Consider the following 27,245-nt stretch of genomic DNA (forward strand, 5'->3'; position numbering starts at 1 on the left):
ATAAAAAAGCAATTCTGAAAGCGATGCTCACGAGTTCTGTTCAAAAAAACGATCAGCTAGCTAGCTTGGTTAGCTAACGTTAGCTAGCTACGTTTAGCTAGTTACAGATAGCCCGATAAACGGGTAATCGCCCATATTTAAGGTGTTAAACAGGGGAAATACGCATTTGATATTGCACAAGTTCAGATAGTATTCTACCTCCTGTTTCACTGGGTTTTCTTCTGTGTTGTGCCTTCTAAACATTACCCTGTTCTTTATTGACTCCTTCTCTGTCCGTCTCTGTAGTGGCCTGTTGTTGTTATTGTTGTATTGACCATGTTGTCTTCTGTTCTTATTTCCCCAGTGTCCTGGCTGTGAGGTGGTGCTGGTCTCTGGGTGCTGGTCTAGGCAGGAGGAAGCTGCAGTGGAGGAGTGGCTGTGGGTGTTGAGGTGGTGCCCGTGCCAGGCCATGCCTGGGTGTCACGCCCTGACTCATGGGACTCTTGTATGTTGAGTCAGGGTGTGGATATTCTATGTTCGTTTTTCGATATGTATATTCTAGGGTGTGAATATTCTATGTTGTGTTTTCTATGTTTCAGTCTAGGTGTTGTATTTCTATGTTTGGCCGGGTGTGATTCCCAGTCAGAGACAGCTGTCGCTCGTTGTCTCTGTTTGGGGATCATACTTAGGCAGCCTGTTGGCGTGCGTTAGTGGTGGGATCTTGTTCCGTGTGAAGGCTTGTTTAGTGTTCAGCCTTAGGACTTCACGTTTCGTTGGTTTGTTGTTTTGTCGTGTGTTTATCATTTTAATAAACATGTACCTGTAGTCCCCCCTGTCTAGGAGCAGTAACACACGCTAACCCACTACCTGTAGTCCCCTCTGTCTAGGAGCAGTAACACACGCTAACCCACTACCTGTGGTCCCCTCTGTCTAGGAGCAGTAACACACGCTAACCCACTACCTGTAGTCCCGTCTGTCTAGGAGCAGTAACACACGCTAACCCACTACCTGTAGTCCCCTCTGTCTAGGATCAGTAACACACGCTAACCCACTACCTGTAGTCCCCTCTGTCTAGGAGCAGTAACACACGCTAACCCACTACCTGTAGTCCCCTCTGTCTAGGAGCAGTAACACACGCTAACCCACTACCTGTAGTCCCCTCTGTCTAGGAGCAGTAACACACACTAACCCACTACCTGTAGTCCCCTCTGTCTAGGAGCAGTAACACACGCTAACCCACTACCTGTAGTCCCCTCTGTCTAGGAGCAGTAACACACGCTAACCCACTACCTGTAGTCCCCTCTGTCTAGGAGCAGTAACACACGCTAACCCACTACCTGTAGTCCCGTCTGTCTAGGAGCAGTAACACACGCTAACCCACTACCTGTAGTCCCCCCTGTCTAGGAGCAGTAAAACACGCTAACCCACTACCTGTAGTCCCCTCTGTCTAGGAGCAGTAACACATGCTAACCCACTACCTGTAGTCCCCTCTGTCTAGGAGCAGTAACACACGCTAACCCACTTCCTGTAGTCCCCTCTGTCTAGGAGCAGTAACACACACTAACCAACTACCTGTAGTCCCCGCTGTCTAGGAGCAGTAACACACGCTAACCCACTACCTGTAGTCCCCTCTGTCTAGGAGCAGTAACACACGCTAACCCACTACCTGTAGTCCCCTCTGTCTAGGAGCAGTAACACACGCTAACCCACTACCTGTAGTCCCCTCTGTCTAGGAGCAGTAACACACGCCGACCCACTACCTGTAGTCCCCTCTGTCTAGGAGCAGTAACACACGCTAACCCACTACCTGTAGTCCCGTCTGTCTAGGAGCAGTAACACACGCTAACCCACTACCTGTAGTCCCCTCTGTCTAGGAGCAGTAACAAACGCCGACCCACTACCTGTAGTCCCCTCTGTCTAGGAGCAGTAACACACGCTAACCCACTACCTGTAGTCCCCTCTATCTAGGAGCAGTAACACACGCTAACCCACTACCTGTAGTCCCCTCTGTCTAGGAGCAGTAACACACGCTAACCCACTACCTGTAGTCCCCTCTGTCTAGGAGCAGTAACACACGCTAACCCACTACCTGTAGTCCCGTCTGTCTAGGAGCAGTAACACACGCTAACCCACTACCTGTAGTCCCGTCTGTCTAGGAGCAGTAACACACGCTAACCCACTACCTGTAGTCCCCCCTGTCTAGGAGCAGTAACACACGCTAACCCACTACCTGTAGTCCCCTCTGTCTAGGAGCAGTAACACACGCTAACCCACTACCTGTAGTCCCCTCTGTCTAGGAGCAGTAACACACGCTAACCCACTACCTGTAGTCCCCTCTGTCTAGGAGCAGTAACACACGCTAACCCACTACCTGTAGTCCCCTCTGTCTAGGAGCAGTAACACACGCTAACCCACTACCTGTAGTCCCCTCTGTCTAGGAGCAGTAACACACACTAACCCACTACCTGTAGTCCCGTCTGTCTAGGAGCAGTAACACACGCTAACCCACTACCTGTAGTCCCGTCTGTCTAGGAGCAGTAACACACACTAACCCACTACCTGTAGTCCCCCCTGTCTAGGAGCAGTAACACACGCTAACCCACTACCTGTAGTCCCCTCTGTCTAGGAGCAGTAACACACGCTAACCCACTACCTGTAGTCCCGTCTGTCTAGGAGCAGTAACACACACTAACCCACTACCTGTAGTCCCCTCTGTCTAGGAGCAGTAACACACGCTAACCCACTACCTGTAGTCCCCTCTGTCTAGGAGCAGAAACACACACTAACCCACTACCTGTAGTCCCCTCTGTCTAGGAGCAGTAACACACACTAACCCACTACCTGTAGTCCCCTTTGTCTAGGAGCAGTAACTGTGTGTCTCTCTCAGCCCTCATCACAGCGGAACCTGTACATCAACATCTAAAAGGACCCTATAGTCATCCTGCTGTCTCTACCTCTCTGGTGGGTTGTAGTACAGACACACAGTACATTAATATATACAGGAGTGTTTGGTGGTAACCCTATAGTCATCCTGCTGTCTCTACCTCTCTGCTGAGCACACACACACTCATTCCTTCAGTGTGTTTATGTTGTCTCATGTCTCTGCAGAACTTCCGTCTGATGGACTATCACCTCACTGTGATGCTGGCCAGGAGACTGGTGTGGACTATAGAGTCATGGGTACTACCCCTTCTATCTGTCTCCATCACGCTATCACTCTTTCTCTCTCTCTCTCTCTTTCTTTCTTTCTCTGTCTATCGCTAGGGGCCAGGAGACTGGTTATTACATTAGAAATGGAAAAGCTATTACATTATTGTCAGTTATTACATTATGGACTAGTCGTAAATGGGCCTAAGATTGTCCACTCCTGGTTAGGGCTGGGAATTGCCAGGGACTTCATGATGCGATATTATCACGATACTTAGGTACCGATATGATATGTTTTGCGATTCTCATTCTCTCATTTATATTGTGATTTGATGTTCCAAACATATTGCTCACCACATGTCTGCTGCAGAGGGACAAGAGAGAGCCATGAGAAAACAAGTTTTGATCAGTCATGGAAATAAAAGTGCTGAAAACGAATTGGCTCCCTGTTTAAAAAGATGATGGAGAACAAGCTATGAAGGAAAAATACTGGAGTTTTGGTTCAGGTACAGCCAACTAGCACAAATATAATATTGCGATATTGTCAAAATGACACGATGTGATATTTATAATTTATATGAAAAATAATATCCCGATATGTAACTACACATGTGACCAGGCTCTTCAGCAGTCCTGGTACAGTGCATGCACACGCATACACACACACACCTTCTGGTACATATTGTTGTGCCCCCAACAGAGCCTGGCCCTCATGTCTCTCCCTCCCTCAGGATTGATGGAGACACAGCCCTGGATGAGAACATCCATGAGTCTGTCAGCGCCCAGATCAAGAAGAACTTTGCCAAGAGCAAATGGAGGGTGGGTTACTCTTACTGTCCTATGCTGCTGTCAGCTGTTATACCTTCATGGAACATTTTGGGAGCTTTATGGTGCAAAATGGCCTTTTACAATAAGGGTCTCTTTACAAGAAGTTTATAAAGGGTTTATAATTTGTTTATTAATGGTTAATGAATCATTTATAAATGCGTAAGTCTCTGATGGAAATGTGTTTGGTCCTGCAGCAAGCGCTTAATGCCACAGTGGTGGTCCGTCAGGAAGCGTCTCCAGCTGGGGACCAGTCAGGAGGCTCCCAGCCAGACCACCCTACCCAGCCCTGTAGAAGAGGCTCCCAGCCAGATCACCCTACCCAGCCCTGTAGAAGAGGCTCCCAGCCAGATCACCCTACCCAGCCCTGTAGAAGAGGCTCCCAGCCAGACTACCCTACCCAGCCCTGTAGAAGAGGCTCCCAGCCAGATCACCCTACCCAGCCCCTGTAGAAGAGGCTCCCAGCCAGATCACCCTACCCAGCCCCTATAGAAGAGGCTCCCAGCCAGACCGCCCTACCCAGCCCCTATAGAAGAGGCTCCCAGCCAGACCGCCCTACCCAGCCCTGTAGAAGAGGCTCCCAGCCAGATCACCCTACCCAGCCCCTGTAGAAGACACCTGCTGCTGCCTGAGGAACACACAGGTCAATGGCTCCCAGCACCACCCATCAGGATGACATGTAGTGGAATAGCAAAACAACTGTCTCACTTACTAAAACTATGATAGTTCTCCCTCACTAGAACTAGTAACGTTTGAGTCTGACATGGAATATCATGCCTAACCCTAACCTGTCATAAATGTATTTACTGACACAATATCCTCCCTACCCCCAATTCAGTAGTGGTCTTCAGTGAGGTGCACAGCTGCATGTTTCTGTCCTCCATGACTGGGAAAGGCCCAGAAGACCCTACATCCATCTCATTAGATCAGAACAGTATGGATCATCAGTGATTCATATTTCTGGTTTACATCCCAAAATATATTGTGTTCATTCTTTTCACAGCCCTTTATGTGATGAGAACAAGGACAGGTGTCACATGACGGATTAAAGATGTTTGCAGAATTTGACATAGTGATTCCCAACTTGACTTCTTTGACACATGCTATAGAGTGGCTTGAGAAAGTATTCACCCCTCTTGGCATTTTTCCTATTTTGTTGCCTTACAACCTGGAATTAAAATTGATTTTTTGTGGGTTTGTATCATTTGATTTACACAACATGCCTACCACTTTGAAGATGCAAAATAATTTTTTGGGGTGAAACAAACAAGAAATAAGACAAATAAACACAACACTTGAGCGTTCATAACTATTCACCCCCCCAAAGTCAATACTTTGTAGAGCCACCTTTTGCAGCAATCACAGCTGCAAGTTTCTTGGGGTATGTCTCTATAAGTTTGGCACATCTAGCCATTGGGATTTTTGCCCATTCTTCAAGGCAAAACTGCTCCAGCTCCTTCAAGTTAGATGGGTTCCGCTGGTGTACAGCAATCTTTAAGTCATACCACAGATTCTCAATTGGATTGAGGCCTGGGCTTTGACTAGGCCATTCCAAGACATTTAAATGTTTCCCCTTAAACCACTCAAGTGTTGCTTTAGCAGTATGCTTAGGGTCATTTTCCTGATGGAAGGTGAACCTCCGTCCTAGTCTCAAATCTCTGGAAGACTGAAACAGGTTTCCCTCAAGAATTTCCCTGTATTTAGCGCCATCCATCATTACTTCAATTCTGACCAGTTTCCCAGTCCCTGCCGATGAAAAACGGATGGTGTTCTCGGGGTGATGAGAGGTGTTGGGTTTGCGCCAGACATTGCGTTCTCCTTCATGGCCAAAAAGCTCAATTTTAGTCTAATCTGACCAGAGTACTTTGCATAGGCAGGATACCCAGGATGTAGACCACAGTTATCTAGCTGCTGTGGTGATGGTAGTAATACTGGAGGATGTCCTGGGTAAACCCCAGGATGTAGACCACAGCATATAGAGTTAGTATTTTGTCAGGCCTTATCTATTCAGATGCATTCACTGAGTATATACAGTGGGGGGAAAAAAATATTTAGTCAGCCACCAATTGTGCAAGTTCTCCCACTTAAAAAGATGAGAGAGGCCTGTAATTTTCATCATAGGTACACGTCAACTATGACAGACAAATTGAGGGGAAAAAATCCAGAAAATCACATTGTAGGATCTTTAATGAATTTATTAGCAAATTATGGTGGAAAATAAGTATTTGGTCACCTACAAACAAGCAAGATTTCTGGCTCTCACAGACCTGTAACTTCTTCTTTAAGAGGCTCCTCTGTCCTCCACTCGTTACCTGTATTAATGGCACCTGTTTGAACTTGTTATCAGTATAAAAGACACCTGTCCACAACCTCAAACAGTCACACTCCAAACTCCACTATGGCCAAGACCAAAGAGCTGTCAAATGACACCAGAAACTAAATTGTAGACCTGCACCAGGCTGGGAAGACTGAATCTGCAATAGGTAAGCAGCTTGGTTTGAAGAAATCAACTGTGGGAGCAATTATTAGGAAATGGAAGACATACAAGACCAATGATAATCTCCCTCAATCTGGGGCTCCACGCAAGATCTCACCCCGTGGGGTCAAAATGATCACAAGAACGGTGAGCAAAAATCCCAGAACCACACGGGGGGACCTAGTGAATGACCTGCAGAGAGCTGGGACCAAAGTAACAAAGCCTACCATCAGTAACACACTACGCCGCCAGGGACTAAAATCCTGCAGTGCCAGACGTGTCCCCCTGCTTAAGCCAGTACATGTCCAGACCCGTCTGAAGTTTGCTAGAGTGCATTTGGATGATCCAGAAGAGGATTGGGAGAATGACATATGGTCAGATGAAACCAAAATAGAACTTTTGGGTAAAAAATCTACTCGTCGTGTTTGGAGGACTAAGATTGCTGAGTTGCATCCAAAGAACACCATACCTACTGTGAAGCATGGGGGTGGAAACATCATGCTTTGGTGCTGTTTTTCTGCAAAGGGACCAGGACGACTGATTCGTGTAAAGGAAAGAATGAATGGGGCCATGTATCGTGAGATTTTGAGTGAAAACCTCCTTCCATCAGCAAGGGCATTGAAGATGAAACGTGGCTGGGTCTTTCAGCATGACAATGATCCAAAACACACCGCCCGGGCAACGAAGGAGTGGCTTCGTAAGAAGCATTTCAAGGTCCTGGAGTGGCCTAGCCAGTCTCCAGATCTCAACCCCATAGAAAATCTTTGGAGGGAGTTGAAAGTCCGTGTTGCCCAGCGACAGCCCCAAAACATCACTGCTCTAGAGGAGATCTGCATGGAGGAATGTGCCAAAATACCAGCAACAGTGTGTGAAAACCTTGTGAAGACTTACAGAAAACGTTTGACCTGTGTCATTGCCAACAAAGGGTATATAACAAAGTATTGAGAAACTTTTGTTATTGACCAAATACTTATTTTCCACCATAATTTGCAAATAAATTCATTAAAAATCCTACAATGTGATTTTCTGGATTTTTTTTCCTCATTTTGTCTGTCATAGTTGACGTGTACCTATGATGAAAATTACAGGCCTCTCTCATCTTTTTAAGTGGGAGAACTTGCACAATTGGTGGCTGACTAAATACTTTTTTCCCCACTGTAAGCTGTAATTTCAATCAAATTGAGATGTATAAAGTCACACATGATACCGCAGCTATGCATCAGCACACTGAACCCTCAACCTCTGATCCCTGATTGAGAGAAGAACCCAACAGTCTGCCTCCAGTTTGACCATCATCTCCTCCAGTCTTGCAGTATGTTTGGCTTAGAGTCTTGCATAGGCAGTTATCTAGCTGCTGTGGTGATGGTAGTAATACTGGAGGATGTCCTGGGTAAACCCCAGGATGTAGACCACAGTTATCTAGCTGCTGTGGTGATGGTAGTAATACTGGAGGATGTCCTGGGTAAACCCTAGGATGTAGACCACAGGATATAGAGTTAGTATTTTTTTAGGCCTTATCTATTCAGATTCACCAATGTCCCCCTTTCTGAGAATATGAAGACACCAACAAAAGGTTGGTTGAACCTCACAAAGTAGTCGGTCTATGAAGGAACAATATGTTTCTCTCATGATATTTTGACTATCAGGGAGGGATTCAACAGTCTAAGTCAAGGGTTTCATAAAATGTGTGTTTATTTAATCAGGTACTTTTTCATATAGTACATTAACTGTTCTCTCACACACACACACACATACACACAGACACACAGATACTTGTTAATATGGTTAATGAGGACAATCAGTTTATAACATGGTTTATGGGAACCCACCTTTCCCATGGTCCTATCAATTAAATGTAATGTTTTATGTAGAAGACACATCTGACTAACATGCCTGTAAACACATGAGTTGATATAATTCTCCTCACTCCTACTCTTGAGTGCGGCTGGATGGAGGGCAACTTCAACCTGAAAACAAACACATATTGTCCACATACCCTCTCAGGTTGTACAATGCATTTAACACAACAGTTGTTTGGAACAAAATATTTACACAACCGTTGTGTCAAATGCTTTGTATATCAGTGGTACAACCTGAGTCTGTATGGGGCCATTAAGGGGAAAATGACACTGAGTATACAAGCTGGAATTTCAATAAGTTGGAGATTTATAAAGTCACACATGATACAGCAGCTATGCATCAGCACACTGAACCCTCAACCTCTGACCCCTGATTGAGAGAAGAACCCAACAGTCTGCCTCCAGTTTGACCATCATCTCCTCCAGTCTGACAACAGGAACTTCCTACCACAACCAATCATCACAACCTCTGAAAGTAAAACACGCCCCTCACACAAACTCAGACCCGTCAGAGCAAGAACTGAACGATGTCAAAGATCATCCATCCCCCACATGACTCAATTACTGAACGATGTCAAAGATCATCCATCCCCTACATGACTCAATTACTGAACGATGTCAAAGATCATCCATTCCCTACATGACTCAATTACTGAACGATGTCAAAGATCATCCATCCCCTATATGACTCAATTACTGAATGATGTCAAAGATCATCCATCCCCTACATGACTCAATTACTGAACGATGTCAAAGATCATCCATCCCCTACATGACTCAATTACTGAACGATGTCAAAGATCATCCATCCCCTACATGACTCAATTACTGAACGATGTCAAAGATCATCCATCCCCTACATGACTCAATTACTGAACGATGTCATAGATCATTGTATTATATTATATGATAATATATTATATCCATAGGCTACACTCAGTATAGTGTTAATGATGACTTTCAGCTAATTATCTTCAGTTTGGTGCCTAGTGAATATGACTCAGGTCTCTATGGAAACATCAATGTAAATCCACCTTAGGTTTTTACTCCTCACATTCCCTTTCAGGTCTATAGGGTTTTGCTGCCCCCTGCTGGAGACTGGAGCACAAGGCAGTCCCTGGCTTTCTTTGTGCAGCTGGAGGATGAGGCCCTCCTCACCTGTTGTGACGGGTCCAACAAATATCCCCTGGTGAAGGCAGGGTCCTATCTCATCCAACGCTTCAATGACTCTTATGGGAGGCAGTGAGCATTTCCCATGTTAAGCTATGGAATTAATTGTCAATTAATTGTACAGCATTGGATTGGTGTTGGCATGGGGTAGAGGGAGTTTACATATACCAGTCATTTCCTTTTAAATCCATGAAGGGAAGTGGACAAGTTAAAACTTAGAAATGAGATAATAGTTACACACCCCATGTGTCCTGATAACTACAGGAATGGAACCATATTGTGGTTGTCTGCTTTCTATACGGTTTGAGGGGAGAGAGAGAGAGAGGCACAGAGAGAGAGAGAGAGAGAGAGAGAGAGAGAGAGAGAGAGGCAGAGAGAGAGAGGCAGAGAGAGAGAGAGAGAGAGAGAGAGAGAGAGACCAAGAAAGATGTTGAGTAGAGAGAGCGAGAGAGAGAGAGAGAGAGAGCGCGCGAGAGAGAGAGAGAGAGAAAAAGAGAGAGAGAGGACATCAGGTAAAGTTCTGGAGATGAGGGAATATGTGTGCAGAAAGAAACCCTCAAGTATGGTTAACCACAGATAGGCCCAGTATGGACTATCAATACAAGTGACCATTTAGAATGTGACCCAGTTCAATGGGTCTTAACAGAACTGGGGGATGTCAGCCATGAAGTTGTCTAAACACAACTGGAATATCATTTGTTTGTGGTTCATTGTTAATGGATTTTCAATTAGGAACACAGGGGGAAAACCTAACACAACAACACACATAACACACAACCAATAAAAACAAAGGGGGAGGAAACCACTAAAGTCATGACCATATTGTCATTTTCTAATGACAGGGAGATGAACATGTAAAATCTAGAAGACTACTTTAGATCTGGTCAAAAGAAGCCTAGTGCACTAAGTAGGGAACAGGGAGAGATTTGGGACAGAGACAGTAACTCCTGTATGGAAATCTTCATTCTAATGACAACCACTAACATAGCAGTATGATATTCTAATATTCTAATGCCAGTGAGCAAATCTCCAATCTCCACCCTATTCCCCATGTAGTGCACTACTTTAGATCTGGTCAGAAGTAGCCTAGTGCACTACGTAGGGAACAGGGTGTCATTTGGGCCAGAGTCAGTAACTCCCCTGGGTATGAATTCTCTCTCTATCTTATCTGTCTTCTATATTATGTTCTCCTCTCCTCCTCTCTTCTCTCCTCTATTCACTATATTCTATCATCCACACCACATGCCAGCTTCAACACAATCCATTTACAAGTTAAAGACACACCTTGGAATAAATAGCAAAGGAAAACTACTACTAGATGTATTTTTTATTTCCCATCACCATGAATCATATTTAATAACTGAACAGTAGCAGACCTAACTGCATCTGTTCCTGACTCTGGGTAGTGGATTAAAAAGACCATCAATCTCCAATGATATTAAAGTACAATTCTGAACATTACTGATATACTGAGTGACAAGTCAAAATATCTGCTGTATTTATTGTTTGGTTAATAACACCACCTGCTGGACAGGTTTAATGTTGCTTGACTGAGCAGTATCGGAGAATAAATTATACCAATCTCCATTGAACATGCTTTTTAGTCTAGGACTAGGCTTCATCTGTGTCCGGGAAACTGGCCCATATAGTTCAATTAGCAAGTAAGTAACACTACCTGTTCCATGATACTGAGGAAAATGACATTGAGACAGAGAACCAATTGAGAAAACATATCAATGGTTCTGAATGACAACCAACATACATTAACAGCATACATCATGATTAATGTAAATGTATAAGATTAAAACGTTGCACTTAACAAAATATGAATGCATTACATTTTAATTCATAACATCTTCTGTAGATCAAATCAGTCAAATAATTGTACATAAAAACAGAGCAGAATGAATCATCACATCTGGGGACCATCACCACCAGTATGACTAGTATCTATGTGGACCCTACTACAGTTTAACCAGCTCAGCTATAGACTACACCAGCATGACTAGTATCTATGTGGACCCTACTACAGTTTAACCAGCTCAGCTATAGACTACACCAGCATGACTAGTATATATGTGGACCCTACTACAGTTTAACCAGCTCAGCTATAGACTACACCAGCATGACTAGTATCTATGTGGACCCTACTACAGTTTAACCAGCTCAGCTATAGACTACACCAGCATGACTAGTATCTATGTGGACCCTAATACAGTTTAACCAGCTCAGCTATAGACTACACCAGCATGACTAGTATCTATGTGGACCCTACTACAGTTTAACCAGCTCAGCTATAGACTACACCAGCATGACTAGTATCTATGTGGACCCTACTACAGTTTAACCAGCTCAGCAGTACCATTGAGAGAAACCCCAGGATAGAGGGGCTGAGTGAATGTGGTCTGGACTCTGTGGAGGAGGGTCATTGTGTCAGAGACACTGTAGAAGGACAGAGTACCTGCCTTGTGATCCAGGTACACTCCTACTCTGGAGGACTGAGGGCCTGGTACTTTAGTCACAACATTATTGTGTCTGAACCAATAACCACCTCTAGAGCACACTAAACTCCAGGACTTGTCATTGAGTCCAAATGCACAATCTGTCCCTGTTCTGCTGATGTCTTTATATGAGACTGCTGTATAAACATCCCCCCCACTCCACTCCACCTCCCAGTAACAGCGTCCAGACAGACCCTCTCTACACAGAACCTGGTAGTTGGTGAATCTGTCTGAATGTGGTTGGATATGGTTGGTCTTGGTCCACCTATGTAGATTGACAGGATATGGTTGGACTTGGTCTGTATAGGTCACCTTTATGTTCCCTTCAGATAGAGAGAGGCGTTTGTCTGCTGTGTTTGGGTCCAGTGTGAGCTGACAGGAATCTGGGAGAAGAGCAGAGCAGACACCAATGAGGGGAGTTAGAACAATAAGTTAGGTCAGATACTGTATCTACCCTGTCTTTGATTAGAGCACATCAGAGATCAAATCAGAGAAATATGAAGAGTCAAATAGATACCCAGTCTTTGATTAGATCTACTATTGCTATATATTTCTAGAGGGATTGTTAGGAGTGTCAGTAAAAAGAGACTGTTAGTTACTTCAGAATAAAGAGACTCACATTGTAAAAACTGTTCTCTGGTCTTGGGCTCTGGAGGCAGTACAACCTCCACTATATTCACTACAGACACACAAACACATTCACAGAGAGAGGGAATGTTATCATCACACCATATTCCACATGTATATGACTAGTAGGGAACTTTCAATGGTCTAAAGTTGATGTTCTTATTATTTTCAACACACCTGTAGTGGAGATCTTGGTCCATTCTCCTTTAAGGACGTCTTCTAGTTTCTCTCTCAGTTCAGACACAGTCTTACTCACATCTCCAAAGTACTGAAGAGGACAGACAACGATGCTGGGTAAGTCTGAAGGTACACTGGTACCGGAGAGAGACTGATAACTCTGGAGACAGAGACAGAGACAGAGACAGAGAGAGAGAGAGAGAGAGAGAGAGAGAGAGAGAGAGAGAGAGAGAGAGAGAGAGAGAGAGAGAGAGAGAGAGAGAGAGAGAGAGAGAGAGCAGAACCAAATGATTGAGAGTTTTAATTTCATATCACATGTATCAAGGCAGTTGAGTTACCTGGAGGAAATGGATGTGATCCTCTGTGTGTGAGAGCTGCTCCAGCTCAGTGCTTCTCTTCCTCAGCTCAGCTATCTGCTGCTCCAGTTGCTCCAGGAGTCCTTCAGCTTGACTCACTTGAGCCTTCTCTTGGGCTCTGATCAGCTCCTTCACCTCAGAGCGCCTTCTCTCAATGGAGCGGATCAGCTCGGTAAAGATCTTATCACTGTCCTCCACTGCTGCCTGTGCAGAGCGCTGTTAAGAGAGAGAGAGAGAGAGAGAGAGAGAGATTGACTTGTCTTACTTTAATGAGCCATCCTCATTACACTAACACCCCCCCCCCTCCTAAAAACACATTGCGTGACACCACAACCTCCACACAATCACATTATCCAGTACCCAACACCACAGTACAATACACCATCCAGCACCACATTCCAACCGTCCATCCAACCCCTCCTCTCAGCCGTACAGACAGCCCCCCTGAGCCCCCATACCTCCTGAAACATCTCCACACTGTTGATCATTTTGTACAACTCAAACTCAACCCTAAGGCATCAACAGTAACGGCATTACCCTGGCAACACAGAAAAAAACATGATGAACAGTCTGTAATTGCAGAAAACGGACACCCCTCCCCAACTCCCAGGTCAACCCGAGCCAACCAGCTATTGGTGTCCAGGGCTCCATGTAATACCCTCCACTGGAGGACCCCTGACCTTTCCAGCACTGGGAGCTTATAGAGCACCCTCCACCTATACCCTGCCATGCTCTCAGCCCCCACAACCCCCTGCCACTGATGCCCCTTCACTTCCGCTAAGCTCCTGATGTGTCTAACCTTGACACTGAGGGTGTACAGCACCTTACCCCCCACCTCCTCAAACTCCCCCAGGCTCAGAGTGTTAAAAGTCAGTAAGTCCTCCGGACTCTCCTGCCAGTCCCCATTCTCTGCTGTCACTTGCAGTGGTGGAAACGGTGGTGGCCCCTCCTAAGGCTGCTCCAGCCACCTCATCACTGGGTCAGGCAGAGCCTCCTGGACCTCCCCCATGACTCTCTCCAGCAGCAATTCAGTCACCTCTGGTCGACAAAAATGTATTTTTCTAGTAAATTAATTGTCAAATTCATCAACCAGCACAGAGCCACTCTGCCTTCTCGAACAAGTAGCCAACTCAACAAGCCCAGCAAAAAGCTTGTGCCGTCAGCGGCAGCGAGCACTCTGCCTTCTAGCACAAGCAAGGGGCATGTTGAGGTACATTTTCTAACCGCGATGGTTGCATGATTTATTGGTGGGCTGGAATATATGAGATATTAAGATGATGTCATAATGCATGTTTACTAGGGTTGAGGTTAGCACATCAGACTAGTGATTATTTGGCCGGGGTTCAATACCTGCTAGAGTTAATATTTTGTTGCTCTCCCAAAAGCAACACAGGCCTAATACGAGATATATAGCTAACTGTAAAGTAATGAGTGACCTTTTTAGAAAATCATAGGACATAGTCTTTGGTTGCATGCTATTTTATGCTTGTAGCCTATAACTGATGCTTTGTGGTCTTATGCAGCCATCTATTGGAAATATTTAGCAATTAAAAGTTATTAATTCACGTAAAGACATTGGTGAGGCAGCTGAGAAATAAAGTGTATTTTTCTTATTAGTTCTAGGGTTAGAGTTTCTGTATAGCACTTTGTGACATCTGCTGATGTAAAAAGGACTTTATAAACATTTGATTGATTGATTGTTAGGTTTAGGGTATTTAAAGCAAAGAAAATGAATGGGTTTATAGCTCTCTTGCTCCTCCCTGTGGCCTTCTGTGGGTACTACATACCTCATTCACAACACTTGCTAGGCTCATTATCTGAGGTAGCAACTGTGTCAGATCTATAAATCAATGAGCTACACCTATCCATTTAGTTTACAACTCAGTGAACCTGCGCAGCATTCGCTCAATTCAATGCCTATGAACTTACAGATTTCGACCCATATCAAATTACCCAGCAGTAACATAGAAACAATAAATTGAAACATTTCTTCATTGAAAAAATTTATTCTGGCTGTTTAAATCGGCCACATCTTGAAAAAGAGGACGGATATGCGTTTTGTTTAGGTTATACACCTTTTTCTGAAAGAAAATATGATTAACTGTGACCAGAACATTTTAATTGTTTGATTGCTATGCCCCAACCATATGTAGCACTGTGGGTCACCACAACGTGTACCCTGGTGAACAGTGAGTTTGCTCACCAAGTAGTCATAACCTTGTTAATAATAAGTTACCTGAGGTAAAGCTACAATGTTAATACGGGCTGGTCTCATTACCAACAATAGTGAAGCTGGCATTGTGACGCAGAACAATGGGTTGGGAATATAACTTTCATTAGGCGAGTTGGTGCCACAGACCTCAAAACAACTAATTGGAGCTGGCAGGGTGAAACATGCCCTATTATTTCTAACCTACGGCAAGCATCTGGGACATATGGTAATATTATGAAACTGGGCTCCATGGCGGATGCAATTAAGTAGTTTTATCAGAAAAAGGTGTTAAAAATGTATTGTGTCCAGCCTAGTCCTAGCCCTTTTCTGCACTAGCATTATGCCCTACATCCCCGCACTAGAAACACCCAAAATTATCTGTGCTAGCAAACCCTACGTTCCACCCCTCCCCTGTGTAACCTTGAAGTTTGTTAAGAAACAAACACTTGTCTACGAAAAGAGACAACATGTTTATCGGATTCCGCTTGGCACCCAGCCGAGATCACACGAAAACCACTTGCAAATTCACCAAAACGAACCAACTACTTACAGTCTGTTCGTAAGTAATAAACGGAGGCAGATTAGCCACCACAACTCTTGTCGAAAGAGGCGACAAACCCCTCACAAAAATCCCACTCGCAACAAGACAAACCTTTTTCATTAACACAACCACCGCCTTGTTCATTCTGGATGCAGAGTGCAGATGTTCCGCTCCAACCTGTTCGCCGACCATGAGCAAAACTTCCTCCACACCTTTCTCCGGAACTCACCCGAAGCGACAGCGTTTCTTCTCCACTCGGTTGAGGCCATCACGCCGCCCTAACAAACTACCCCTACTCCCCCCTCAACTCTAAACGATAAACAGTGGAAACCAATAAACAAACCCTCCACCATGAGAAAATAAATTCAGAAAATACGCAAGAACCAAAAGAAAAAAGAATAGTAGCCCTCCTCACGAACCACAAATCTCTCACACAACCAACTTCTTCTTCTATGATATAATGGCGGTCCACAAACCAACGTTAAAGGTGCATGCCGCCACCTACTGTGCTGGAGTGTGTGGTCAATCACGGTTTCCAACATTTCTAAATCCTCCTACCTAACTCAGTACTTCTGAGAAAGTAAAGAAGAGCCCTACTAACTTCTAATAGAACCTCCCCCATCCCCAAAATCCCTTCCAAACCCCCCCAACCCTGTCCAACCTCAATTACCCTACACATCTTTCCCTCTTCAACATACTTACAACAATATAACAAAACATGCTCCACCGTTTCATTGACCATACCCTCCAGACACAAACCATTCACATGCTTGCCAACCAGATGTAATGACGAGTTCAATGTACAATGTCCTAAGCGCAATCTAGTAAACACCACCTCTTCCTTCCTAATCTGACTTTTGAATCTTGGTCCATCGACCTTTCTGTAAAACTGTAAACTATTCATATAAATGCTGGCCCTTGTGCTCAGAGTAAAATCTCTTCTGCCACACATCTATCAAAATGGCTCTGATCTTACATTTGGCCTCACCTCTACCCAGTGGAACATTAATATCAATTATATCTTGTTTCAAAGCTCTTTTAGCTAACTGGTCTACAATTTCATTCCCTTCCACACCCGTATGTGCTGGGACCCAGCAGAATCTCACTACTACACCCATTCTCTCAATTCTCCATAATAACATTAATACCTCCAATAGCAGGTACCTCCTATTAGATTTCCCAGATGATAAACTATTCAAAACAGACAGAGAATCTGAGCATACTATAATTCACCCACTGGAGGGCAACTATTATCGCCAACAGTTCAACTGAGTATACTGACAGTTCATCTGTTAGTCTTCTACATATCTGCACATCAAATTCAGGAACGTAAACGCCTGCTCCTGTGCGCCCACTATCTGGGTCCTTGGATCCATCTGTGAAAAGTGGTAGAAAAGCATAAAAACTTCTACCAATGTAATTGTCAACCAGTTTCACTATATCACTGACTTCTGACCAATCTTTCCTTTTCTCTACCAAGGTTCGATCAACAACAGGGTCTGGGAGTAACCATGGAGGAACATCCCCTATCACCACAGAAGGGCCAACCTCTAACTCCCTCAAACCACTCTCATCAGCAAGCTTTCCAACTGTCCAACCAAAACCACTGCCTTGTCTACTAGTATATTCCCAACAGTCATCTAGAACAGTAGCAGTGGGATGCTCAACCTCACAGCCTTTCAACCCAATAAGATAATGACCATTTTTTACGCTGTATATCCAAAGGCATCTCTCCTGCCTCCACTAGTAAGGCACATACAGATGTTGATTTAAATGCACCAATACATATCCTTAAAGCAATATACTGGATTCTGTCCAGCATCTGAAGCCAAGTCTTTACCTCTGTTCCATAAACTACACACCAGTAATCAATTGTTGTCCTGATCAGAACTCTATAAATATCCATCAACGATTGTCTGTCAGCACCCTATTCATAACCAGAGACCCACACAACCAACTGATGGAATGAGAGAGACAGAGACATCGTTACAACACTGTACATAGCCATAATATAACGGTTCTTCTTCTTTGGAGTTTAACGGCGGTTGGCATCCAATATGTTGCATTACCGCCCCCAACTGGACTATAATATAAATCCATTATACTTTGTGATACAAAATGGGAAAAGGGGAAATTATAATAATACAGAAAAACACCCTTCCAACTAACCCTACACTCATTAAATACCCACTACCCCATTCCACTACTTTGACGCTATCTGCTCCTGCACCATGCCAACGGCCTGGGAGGACGGGAAACCACCACTCAACACACCCTGTAACTCTTCTGAAGTCTAATCTTGTATGCCCAAATACTTCTCTGCAGCTGCCACCACAACATCTATTTTCTGTGATTTACGTTCCATTTCTGCGGTACAGTTGATAACCATTGCTATGAACGCTAAGAAGCTATCTTTACTGAAGCATATATCACTCGTTGGCCTATCCCTCTGTGCTGGCACAGATCTACTATTTACAGGGATCCTCTCAGGATCTCTCACCCTTGACCCATCCTCCTCTACTTCCTTCACTGCCTCAGCATACGACACCTTCTGCACTACTCTGACTCTAGGCACCTCAACATGCCTCTCTCGCACCGGACACTTCCGATCCCCAGCAACATGGGCATCCCAACAGTTGACACACACAACTTTATCCACCGAAACTACACAATCCTCTATCCCATGCCCTCCTGCACACTTCCCACATCTTGGAATCTCCCTGCTACAAACTGCTGCAACATGACTATAAACGTTGCACCTGAATCAGCACAGTGGATTCACCACAAAAGCTCTAACAGGATAACTGATATATCCTAATATGACTTTGTCGGGTAAAGACTCAAACCTCAAAAGGACTGACAGTGACTCCTATGTTTCACCACGCTCACCACCGGGTCTGTGTTGCACCAAACGGCGGGAATCACAAACACCAGCAGTCTTCAACCTTAATTGCTCCACTTCTACACTTAACGCTACCCCAGAAATCACTCCTTTCAATGGTGCCCTGTTCCTAAGAGCAAAGCAAGAAACAGATCTTGACCCAAGTTGCGTGACACGGAGCGCCCACTCCCTCTGGTCAGAAGAAACACAAACAAATATCACAAGTCCACTACAGGTTACCTTCACTGATTTGTGTATGGGTGGTCCCGTGGTCCTCTGTAGCTCAGCTGGTAGAGCACGGCGCTTGTAATGCCAAGGTAGTGGGTTCGATCCCCGGGACCACCCATACACAAAAAAATAATAATTTATGCACGCATGACTGTAAGTCGCTTTGGATAAAAGCGTCTGCTAAATGGCATATTATATTATTATAACTGCACCCAACTCCTTTCCCACCCACCCTGAAACCACAAATGGATCTGCCAAAAGGTATGGATCAGCTTTCTCCAACAATGTAACTCCTACTGCACCAAATCCTTCTTTATCATGTCCATTGATACCAGGCTCTGGTTCTGAGCTCTTCACCACACCTTCTACCTCACTTAACTCTCTCTCATTCATTTCCATTTCACCTCCAGAACTCAGTCTGGCGCACGGCTCACTCTGTTTGCACTTGAATTATAACATGTGAAATGTCTCTATTACTTTGAAACGTTTGTGAGTGTAACGTTTACTGTTAATTTCTGATCATTGATTTCACTTTTGTTTATTATTTATTTAACCTGCTTTGGTAATGTAACATGTTTCCCATGTCAATAAAGCCCATTTAATTGAATTGAGAGAGAGTGAGAGAGAGAGAGAGAGCTCCGTTTTAATGTATAGCGGACATGAGTCACTCATGGTTACTCATGGTTATGTGATGAGGTAGCCCACTTGTGACTTTAAAATCAGTGTCGGCCCAGTAGGGAATCTCCTCTTGGTGTAACATAATAATATATAATATGCCATTTAGCAGACGCTTTTATCCAAAGCGACTTACAGTCATGTGTGCACACATTTTTACGTATGGGTGGTCCCGGGGATCGAACCCCCAAGATGTTGGTTTCTCCCGCAGTAGACCCGGGTTCATATCCCGTCAATTACATTAAGCTGTGTGTTCTCTGAAAGGGTCCGGTTCCAGTCAGTGGGATTAGATAGAGGCCTGTCTCTCTCCCTCTCTCTGACTGGAAGAGAGAAGTGAAATGGTGTGTCTCCTCTGGTCAACAATACTCACCTTGAGAGACTCCACAGCCTGTTTGAGCTCCTTCAGCTCCTTCTCTCTCTCCTGGAATCTCTGCTGGACCTTCTGCTGACTCATCCCCAGCTGCCTCTGTGGAGAATCACTCTTCAATGAGCTATCAAGCTTTATTTGTCCAGTAGATCTATAGTATAGTAATGTGACATAGGGCACATAGAGAGGAAGGTATATAATCTTGAGGAAGTCCCTTTCCCATATTATATTTGTTTATCTTGCTATGTGAAAGATTATAGTTTTTATGGTAGGCGTACACGTATCAAAGGGTTAAGGCTGAACTTTGGACTTATAAAAGGGCATTCAGAATGATAATAGTGTTTGACTTTAGAAAATGGTGATACATTTGGATCAAACTCAATATACTCAAGGTTTGTGTTCATATTTGTTCTGCTGAGGATCAATTTCATTTGATTTCTCTCATATTTAAACAGATTTAGTTCCTACTGTATCTTTAATTATTTGATTATCAGACAGTCACCAACAAGTAGTTCTGGTCTTACCTGTTTCTCAGTCCTCTCTGCTGCAGCTGACACTGTATCATGGCCTTTATGTTTATCCATTGTACACAGATAACAGATACACTGCTGATCGGTACGACAGTAAACCTCCAGCAGTTTGTCATGATGAGAGCAGATCTTCTCCTGTAGATGTGCGGTGGCTTTGACCAGCTTGTGCTTCTTGAAACCAGGAAATTCATAGTGAGGTTGGAGGTGAGTCTCACAGTAAGAGGCCAGACACACCAGACAGGACATGAGGGCTTTCTGCTTTCTGGTCCCAGTGCAGAAATCACACGCCACATCTCCAGGTCCAGCATAGCACAGAGCAGGAGGGGGAGCAGCCTGGAGTCCTGTCTTCTTCAGTTTCTCCACCACCTCAGCCAACATGTTATTTTTCCTCAGAGTAGGCCTTGGAGTGAAGGTCTCTCTGCACTGAGGACAGCTATAGACACCTTTCAGAACATCCTGATTCCAGCAGCCCTCAATACAGCTCCTACAGTAACTGTGTCCACAGGGAATAGCCACCGGCTCCTTCAGTAGATCCAGACAGACAGAACAACAGAACTGGTCCTGGTCCAGCAGAACTCCCTGCTGAGCCATTTGGACGGTTGTTCACTCTCACACAGACAGATGACACAGAGACTCAGATCAGTTTCGTTTCCACAGAAGAGAGTTTGTGGAGGGGAGGGACTTCCTGGTTCTGCCAGAGGGGTGGGGTTAGAGAGAGAGAGAGAGAGAGAGAGAGAGAGAGAGAGAGAGAGAGAGAGAGAGAGAGAGAGAGAGAGAGAGAGAGAGAGAGAGAGAGAGAGAGAGATGTTAATAGAGACAAAGATTTGAGTTCCTAGGTTAGGGCCCTTAATATGGAATAAATTAAATAGAGTGGTTAGAATATATAAAGGGTAACAGTTTCTATGAAGTACATATGTATAATGCTTTTAATTAATTGTGTAATGCCTTAAATGTATGTGCTATGACACTAACTATAACCATCCATAATAACTCATACGTGGTTGTAAAACTGTACAATGTGTTATAGATAATTTGCTACAATGGCGGAGGGGGGACTTGAAATGGATACAATGTACTGTAGCTGAAATGAATACCGTATGTATTGACTGATCATTGAGAATGATGTAACACTTTACATTACAGTGTGTTTATTGGTGTGTAATTATTCCTGTTAGTACAGTGGTGTAAAAGTACTGTGATGCCTCATTCGTACACTGTACTAGCAGCAGTAACCCTAGCCAGTAATAAGGCTACTGTAATGGAAAGTGTTACAGGAAATATAAAGGAAGGATTTATACATGTCATCTATGATATACTCTATGTAATGATATGTCTATGTCTTCTATATGGTGTTCTATACTGTATGTAATGATATGTCTATGTCTTCTATGTGGTGTTCTATACTGTATGTAATGATATGTCTATGTCTTCTAGATGGTGTTCTATACTGTATGTAATGATATGTCTATGTCTTCTACATTGTGTTCCATACTGTATGAATTCTGAGGATTTAAATATGAATCTATAATCATACTTCCCTTTTCATGTCAATGTGTGTTTGTAACATTCTAACACAGTGTTATAATAGTACTTTGACGAAGAAGCTTTCTTCGGAACGCGTCAGCAAGTAATATCATTGAAGCTAATTAATCTGCCCTCCTGCACCTTATTTTACAATTTCACTATTTGAAACCATTTCAAAAGCTTGATTAAACTTGGCTGGTCAAATGGAGCCAATAGAAAAGTGAGAAAAGTCCAAAACCCCGCCCACCCGACACTCCAGGCAGGCAAAAGCAAACACTCAATGTATTTGAAAGATTTCAAATAGTATTTGAACCCAGCAGTGCTTAATTTGTCAATCGGGAGGTGCCGGAACAAACAGTGAGCTCGAGAGGGTGGTGACCTGGGGAGTTCTGAGGTACTGGAATGGATGAAGAAAGAAATCTCCTTCATAATAAAGCATTGCATTCATATCATCAAATTTGCGTAGTGGCATAGAGCAGTAGAGTAGAGGCACTTACAGAAGTTTTACACATGGGGTAAATTTTTTGTAGCTGTTATGATGAGTTCCTCTGGTATCAAGTAATTCATGATGCAAGAAGATATTTAACACTTTGATGGAGAGTTGATGCAAAGTATTTAATTGATTACGGTACCGGGTTCGTATAACAAACGGCACGTGCTTTGCCTCTTGTCATCCGAACTCTGGACAAAGGAAATCTCTCCGTTTATATATTTCATGTTACACGTTTCTTCAACAACATCTGGTAAACATCAGTGGGCACTCCCCACTCTGATGTTATTACCTTGTACCCCAAGTCAGTATATTCCATCGATCAATCATTCTAAGATAAACCCTAGTAAGCTCCCTAGACATACTGGAATCCTTAGCATTCAGACTCTGTGGCACCAAGAGTTACCTATCTAACAGAGTTAACATTGCTCATACAACACTATGACAAGACGTTATATCAATCCCCCATTTCTTTTTTTTTGTTGTAAGTAAAATTCCCCTTGTATAACATTACTTAAACCCAATAATTCACACAAAACTTCATATTAACTAAAATGTTCCCAAATCAGTAGTATATGTATATATGATTAGACCCTAAACTATGCTAGATACCGGAGAATTCATCCCCCTCTACTTTCTATACCTGAATCCAACCAGATTCTCCATATATTTCATCAACAAAGGTATAGATTCTCAGTCACCTGGCTCCTGCACGATCAAACATCTCAAACCTCTATGGAGTCAGTCCGAGTAAAAGATCGATACATGATCAACTGCTATATTCACGCTTAATATCTATGTAGGCAAAACCTCACTTATACATAAGGAAAAATCCCACATAGACCATACAAGAAAAACATACATAAAATGAATGTTGAACATCATGACATCATCCAACCAGATACATTGATTCATGACCATTTCTAAGTTACATGTAAACTACAATATTGGTATATGAATATATCCCAATAAAAACTGAATTCTTCATTTTCTTGATTCAGAGGAACCCCAAGCTTTTCTCTGGTTACTTGGGGCGCTATCTGATCTACTAAAATAGTCACGTTCCCCGTTACGCATCCTGTAAACCTTATATTCAACGTCATACAATTCCCACATCACATTCCCAAATCCTCAGTCAACAATATCAATGGACTCTACACTTGAATAAGATGATATAGATGATGAATTTGTACTTTTCCTCCTTGCATTAATATTGACTGATACATTTATTTTTATTTTATTTTATTTTTTATTTAACCTTTATTTAACCAGGTAAGCCAGTTGAGAAAAGTTCTCATTTACAACTGCGACCTGGCCAAGATAAAGCAAAGCAGTGCGATAAAAACAACAACAACACAGAGTTACACATGGAATAAACAAAACGTACAGTCAATAACACAATAGAAAATCTATATAAAGTGTGTGCAAATGTAGTAAGTTATGGAGGTAAGGCAATAAATAGGCCATAGTGCAAAATAATTACAATTTAGTATTAACACTGGAGTGATAGATGTGCAGAAGATGATGTGCAAATAGAGATACTGGGGTGCAAATGAGCAAAATAAATAACAATATGGGGATGAGGTAGTTGGTTGGGCTAATTACAGATGGGCTGTGTACAGGTGCAGTGATCGGTAAGCTGCTCTGACAACTGATGCTTAAAGTTAGTGAGGGAGATAAGAGTCTCCGGCTTCAGAGATTTTTGCAGTTCGTTCCAGTCATTGGCAGCAGAGAACTGGAAGGAATAGCGACCAAAGGAGGTGTTGGCTTTGGGGATGACCAGTGAGATGTACCTGCTGGAGCGCATACTACGGGTGGGTGTTGCTATGGTGACCAATGAGCTAAGATAAGGCGGGGATTTGCCTTATACATGTCTAGCTGTAATCACTGGCATGTTCGTAATCGTTTGTACAGATCTCAAAATCAATCCCCGAAATATGGGAAAACAACACCCCATAACTATGGCTACAATAATTACTATGGCAACACCCCATCACTATGGCTACAATAATTACTATGGCCACTAGGGGATCTAGAATGCTTGCCATCCATGTTCCTATTGAATTACCACTAACAAACCTTGAAAAGACTTCAACAGCGTTCAAATTGCTATATCCCCTTAATATTTTTGCATATCTATTCGTATTCTTAATTCCATCCTGTATTTCTCTAATATTTCCCTCAGCTTCCCAAGACCTTCCTGATTCTGATGGCAAGTATGCCCAACATGTATCTCCTCCTACAATCGCACACACGCCCCCTTGAGCTGCTGTAATAGCATCCAATGCTATGCGAGTATCCATTACATATTGTCTAATGAGTGCCCTTTCAGACCCAATTGCTTGAAAACCCAATACTGTTAGTAGGTACCATGTTTAGTCTGAACTCTGTTCAACCCCGACTCCATTCCAGTAATATTCCTTAGATAGAGACAAAGGATAACACTCTGGTTCCAGTCCCTGATAAATCAGGACTGCCTTGGATTAGTTAGGAGCGAGGAATTCAACCCGAGGTCAGATCAGATAAAGATAGAAAACAAACATTCCTCTTTCACACACCAAACCCAATGATATTGTCACGGTTTCGGCCGAGGCTGCCTCTCTTCCCTGCTCGGGCAGGCTTCGGCGTTCGTCGTCTCCGGAATACTAGCTGCCACCGTTGTATGTTTTTATGTTCGTTTGCTTTTGTCTGATTGTTGTACACCTGTTATCGTTTAGTGTAATTAGTGTCCTATAAGTTCTCGTTTTGTTTGTCGAGTGTTTGTGTGTGATTGTTTTACTGTCGTGCCGGTAGGCTGGATTTCTACTGTTTGCTCGGTTGAGCTATATTCTCCATTGTTTGGAGTGTTTTGTCGCACCTGTTAGTGCGCCCGTTATTTTCGCCTACGTGCGGAGTCTCGCCTCAGGGCGTTTGTTTGTGTTTGTTTTCGTGTGCATCAACTAAAGTCTGTTGGACTAACGTTCTGCGTCCTGCGCCTGATTCCACCACCACACCCACCTACATCTACCTTGACAGATATGAACCCATTAAGTTCTAACAACACATATGTACCAATGTTTAAACCTTTCAATGTAAAAATACACCTCAATCCCCCCTCTCTGGGACTTCATAGGTCCCATATCAATACATCCCAATATAATAAGGTATATAGTGACCAAACCCAGTGAATCAACATGTTCCTGATATCAGGCACAATCCTTGCATCAACCTTACATGTTTCAAACAGTAATATTCCAAATTGTGTATCCTAACACATTATAACTAATGTAGCATTGTTTTAACCATAATATCTATTTAAGACATGTCTCTTGCGATTGTACCAGCACTGCCAGGGCATGCTGAGAATAGTTTCAACATCTTTAGCTCACATAACTTCTTTACCCATATCACAATTAGTATAACAATCAAAATAATCAATATCAATATCTAATACATTAATTGCAGTATCAACTTACTTAAATCACTCAGTCATCTTATAAATCATAACCAAAATCAAATTAATTATCCAACACAAATTTAGAATGACAATTCTTGGTGATTCACATTGTTCCTATCACTCAAAGTTAAAACGCTCAACTTAGCACCCATTGACACTGGCAGAATGTACATTAATATTAACATACAGTATAACTATCCAGAATTCTAGTATTACCTTCCTCATCATGATAATAACTACAGATCACAATGCATTCTTAGTACAAATTACTATACATTTAGCAGTGTATATACCTTCTACATCAACCTCATACCCAAATTATCAAATTTAGAGAAGTCCAAATTAATTATGGACACAGCTGACCAACCCCTGTCACGGTCGTTGAAGAACGGGTCAGACGAAGGCGCAGCGTGAAATGCATACATGTTTATTAAACTGAATAAACATACAAAAACAACAAAAGCAACGAAACGTGACGTCGGAAGGCTATACACTAACAAGACAAACTCACAGAGCACAAACAAGATCCCACAACCCAGGCAGGAAAACTGACTGCCTAAGTATGATCCCCAATCAGAGACAACGAGCGACAGCTGCCTCTGATTGGGAATCACACCCGGCCAAACATAGAAATACACAACATAGAAAGTCCACATAGAAAAACACACACATGATATTCACACCCTGACCAAACTAACTAGAGTTCTATAGGTAAGGGCGTGACAACCCCGTCCTTCCCCGGCACTCAATCTTCTGGCGTTTCTTCATTATGTTCTTCAGATAGCTTTATATTTCAACTTGAATTGCCCATAACAATGTCCCAATTTCAATGTCTCATCCGAGCAGCTACAATCTCTACCCCCCATTCTGTCTCGTTCATTTGTCAACCAGTACACCAACAACATGAGAAATGTTGTATTTGAACGGATCTCTCTCCATGCCCACTCCACATGGACTCCAGTCACACTCCACATGGACTCCAGTCACACTCCACATGGACTCCAGTCACACTCCACATGGACTCCTGTCACACTCCACATGGACTCCTGTCACACTCCACATGGACTCCTGTCACACTCCACATGGACTCCTGTCTCCCGTGAGAAAAGCATGAGATAAAAGACAGTTGATAGCTTCTACAGTGAGGAAAAAAATTATTTGATCCCCTGCTGATTTTGTACGTTTGCCCAATGACAAAGAAATGATCAGTCTATACTTTTAATGGTAGGTTTATTTGATCAGTG

At 43.3% G+C, this 27,245-nt stretch overlaps 1 protein-coding gene across 1 annotated transcript in view; it reads right to left on the bottom strand.

Annotated features, from left to right (window-relative positions):
* Positions 1–21,161, bottom strand: part of LOC311122153 (tripartite motif-containing protein 16-like) — a 47,679-nt gene extending 26,518 nt beyond the window's left edge. Inside the window, exons 1-3 of the mRNA XM_084196555.1 lie at positions 20,546–21,161; positions 20,025–20,120; positions 13,106–13,333 (exon numbers count right to left, since the gene is read on the bottom strand). Of these exons, the coding sequence (XP_084052681.1) occupies positions 13,106–13,333; positions 20,025–20,120; positions 20,546–21,142 (921 nt within the window). The 5' untranslated portion in view covers positions 21,143–21,161. The remainder of the gene's footprint in view (positions 1–13,105; positions 13,334–20,024; positions 20,121–20,545) is intronic.
* Positions 21,162–27,245: the final 6,084 nt, after the last annotated feature.

Source organism: Coregonus lavaretus (genome assembly GCF_964263955.1).
Source record: "Coregonus lavaretus genome assembly, contig: HAP1_SCAFFOLD_334, whole genome shotgun sequence".
In the NCBI taxonomy this organism is placed as follows: domain Eukaryota; kingdom Metazoa; phylum Chordata; class Actinopteri; order Salmoniformes; family Salmonidae; genus Coregonus; species Coregonus lavaretus.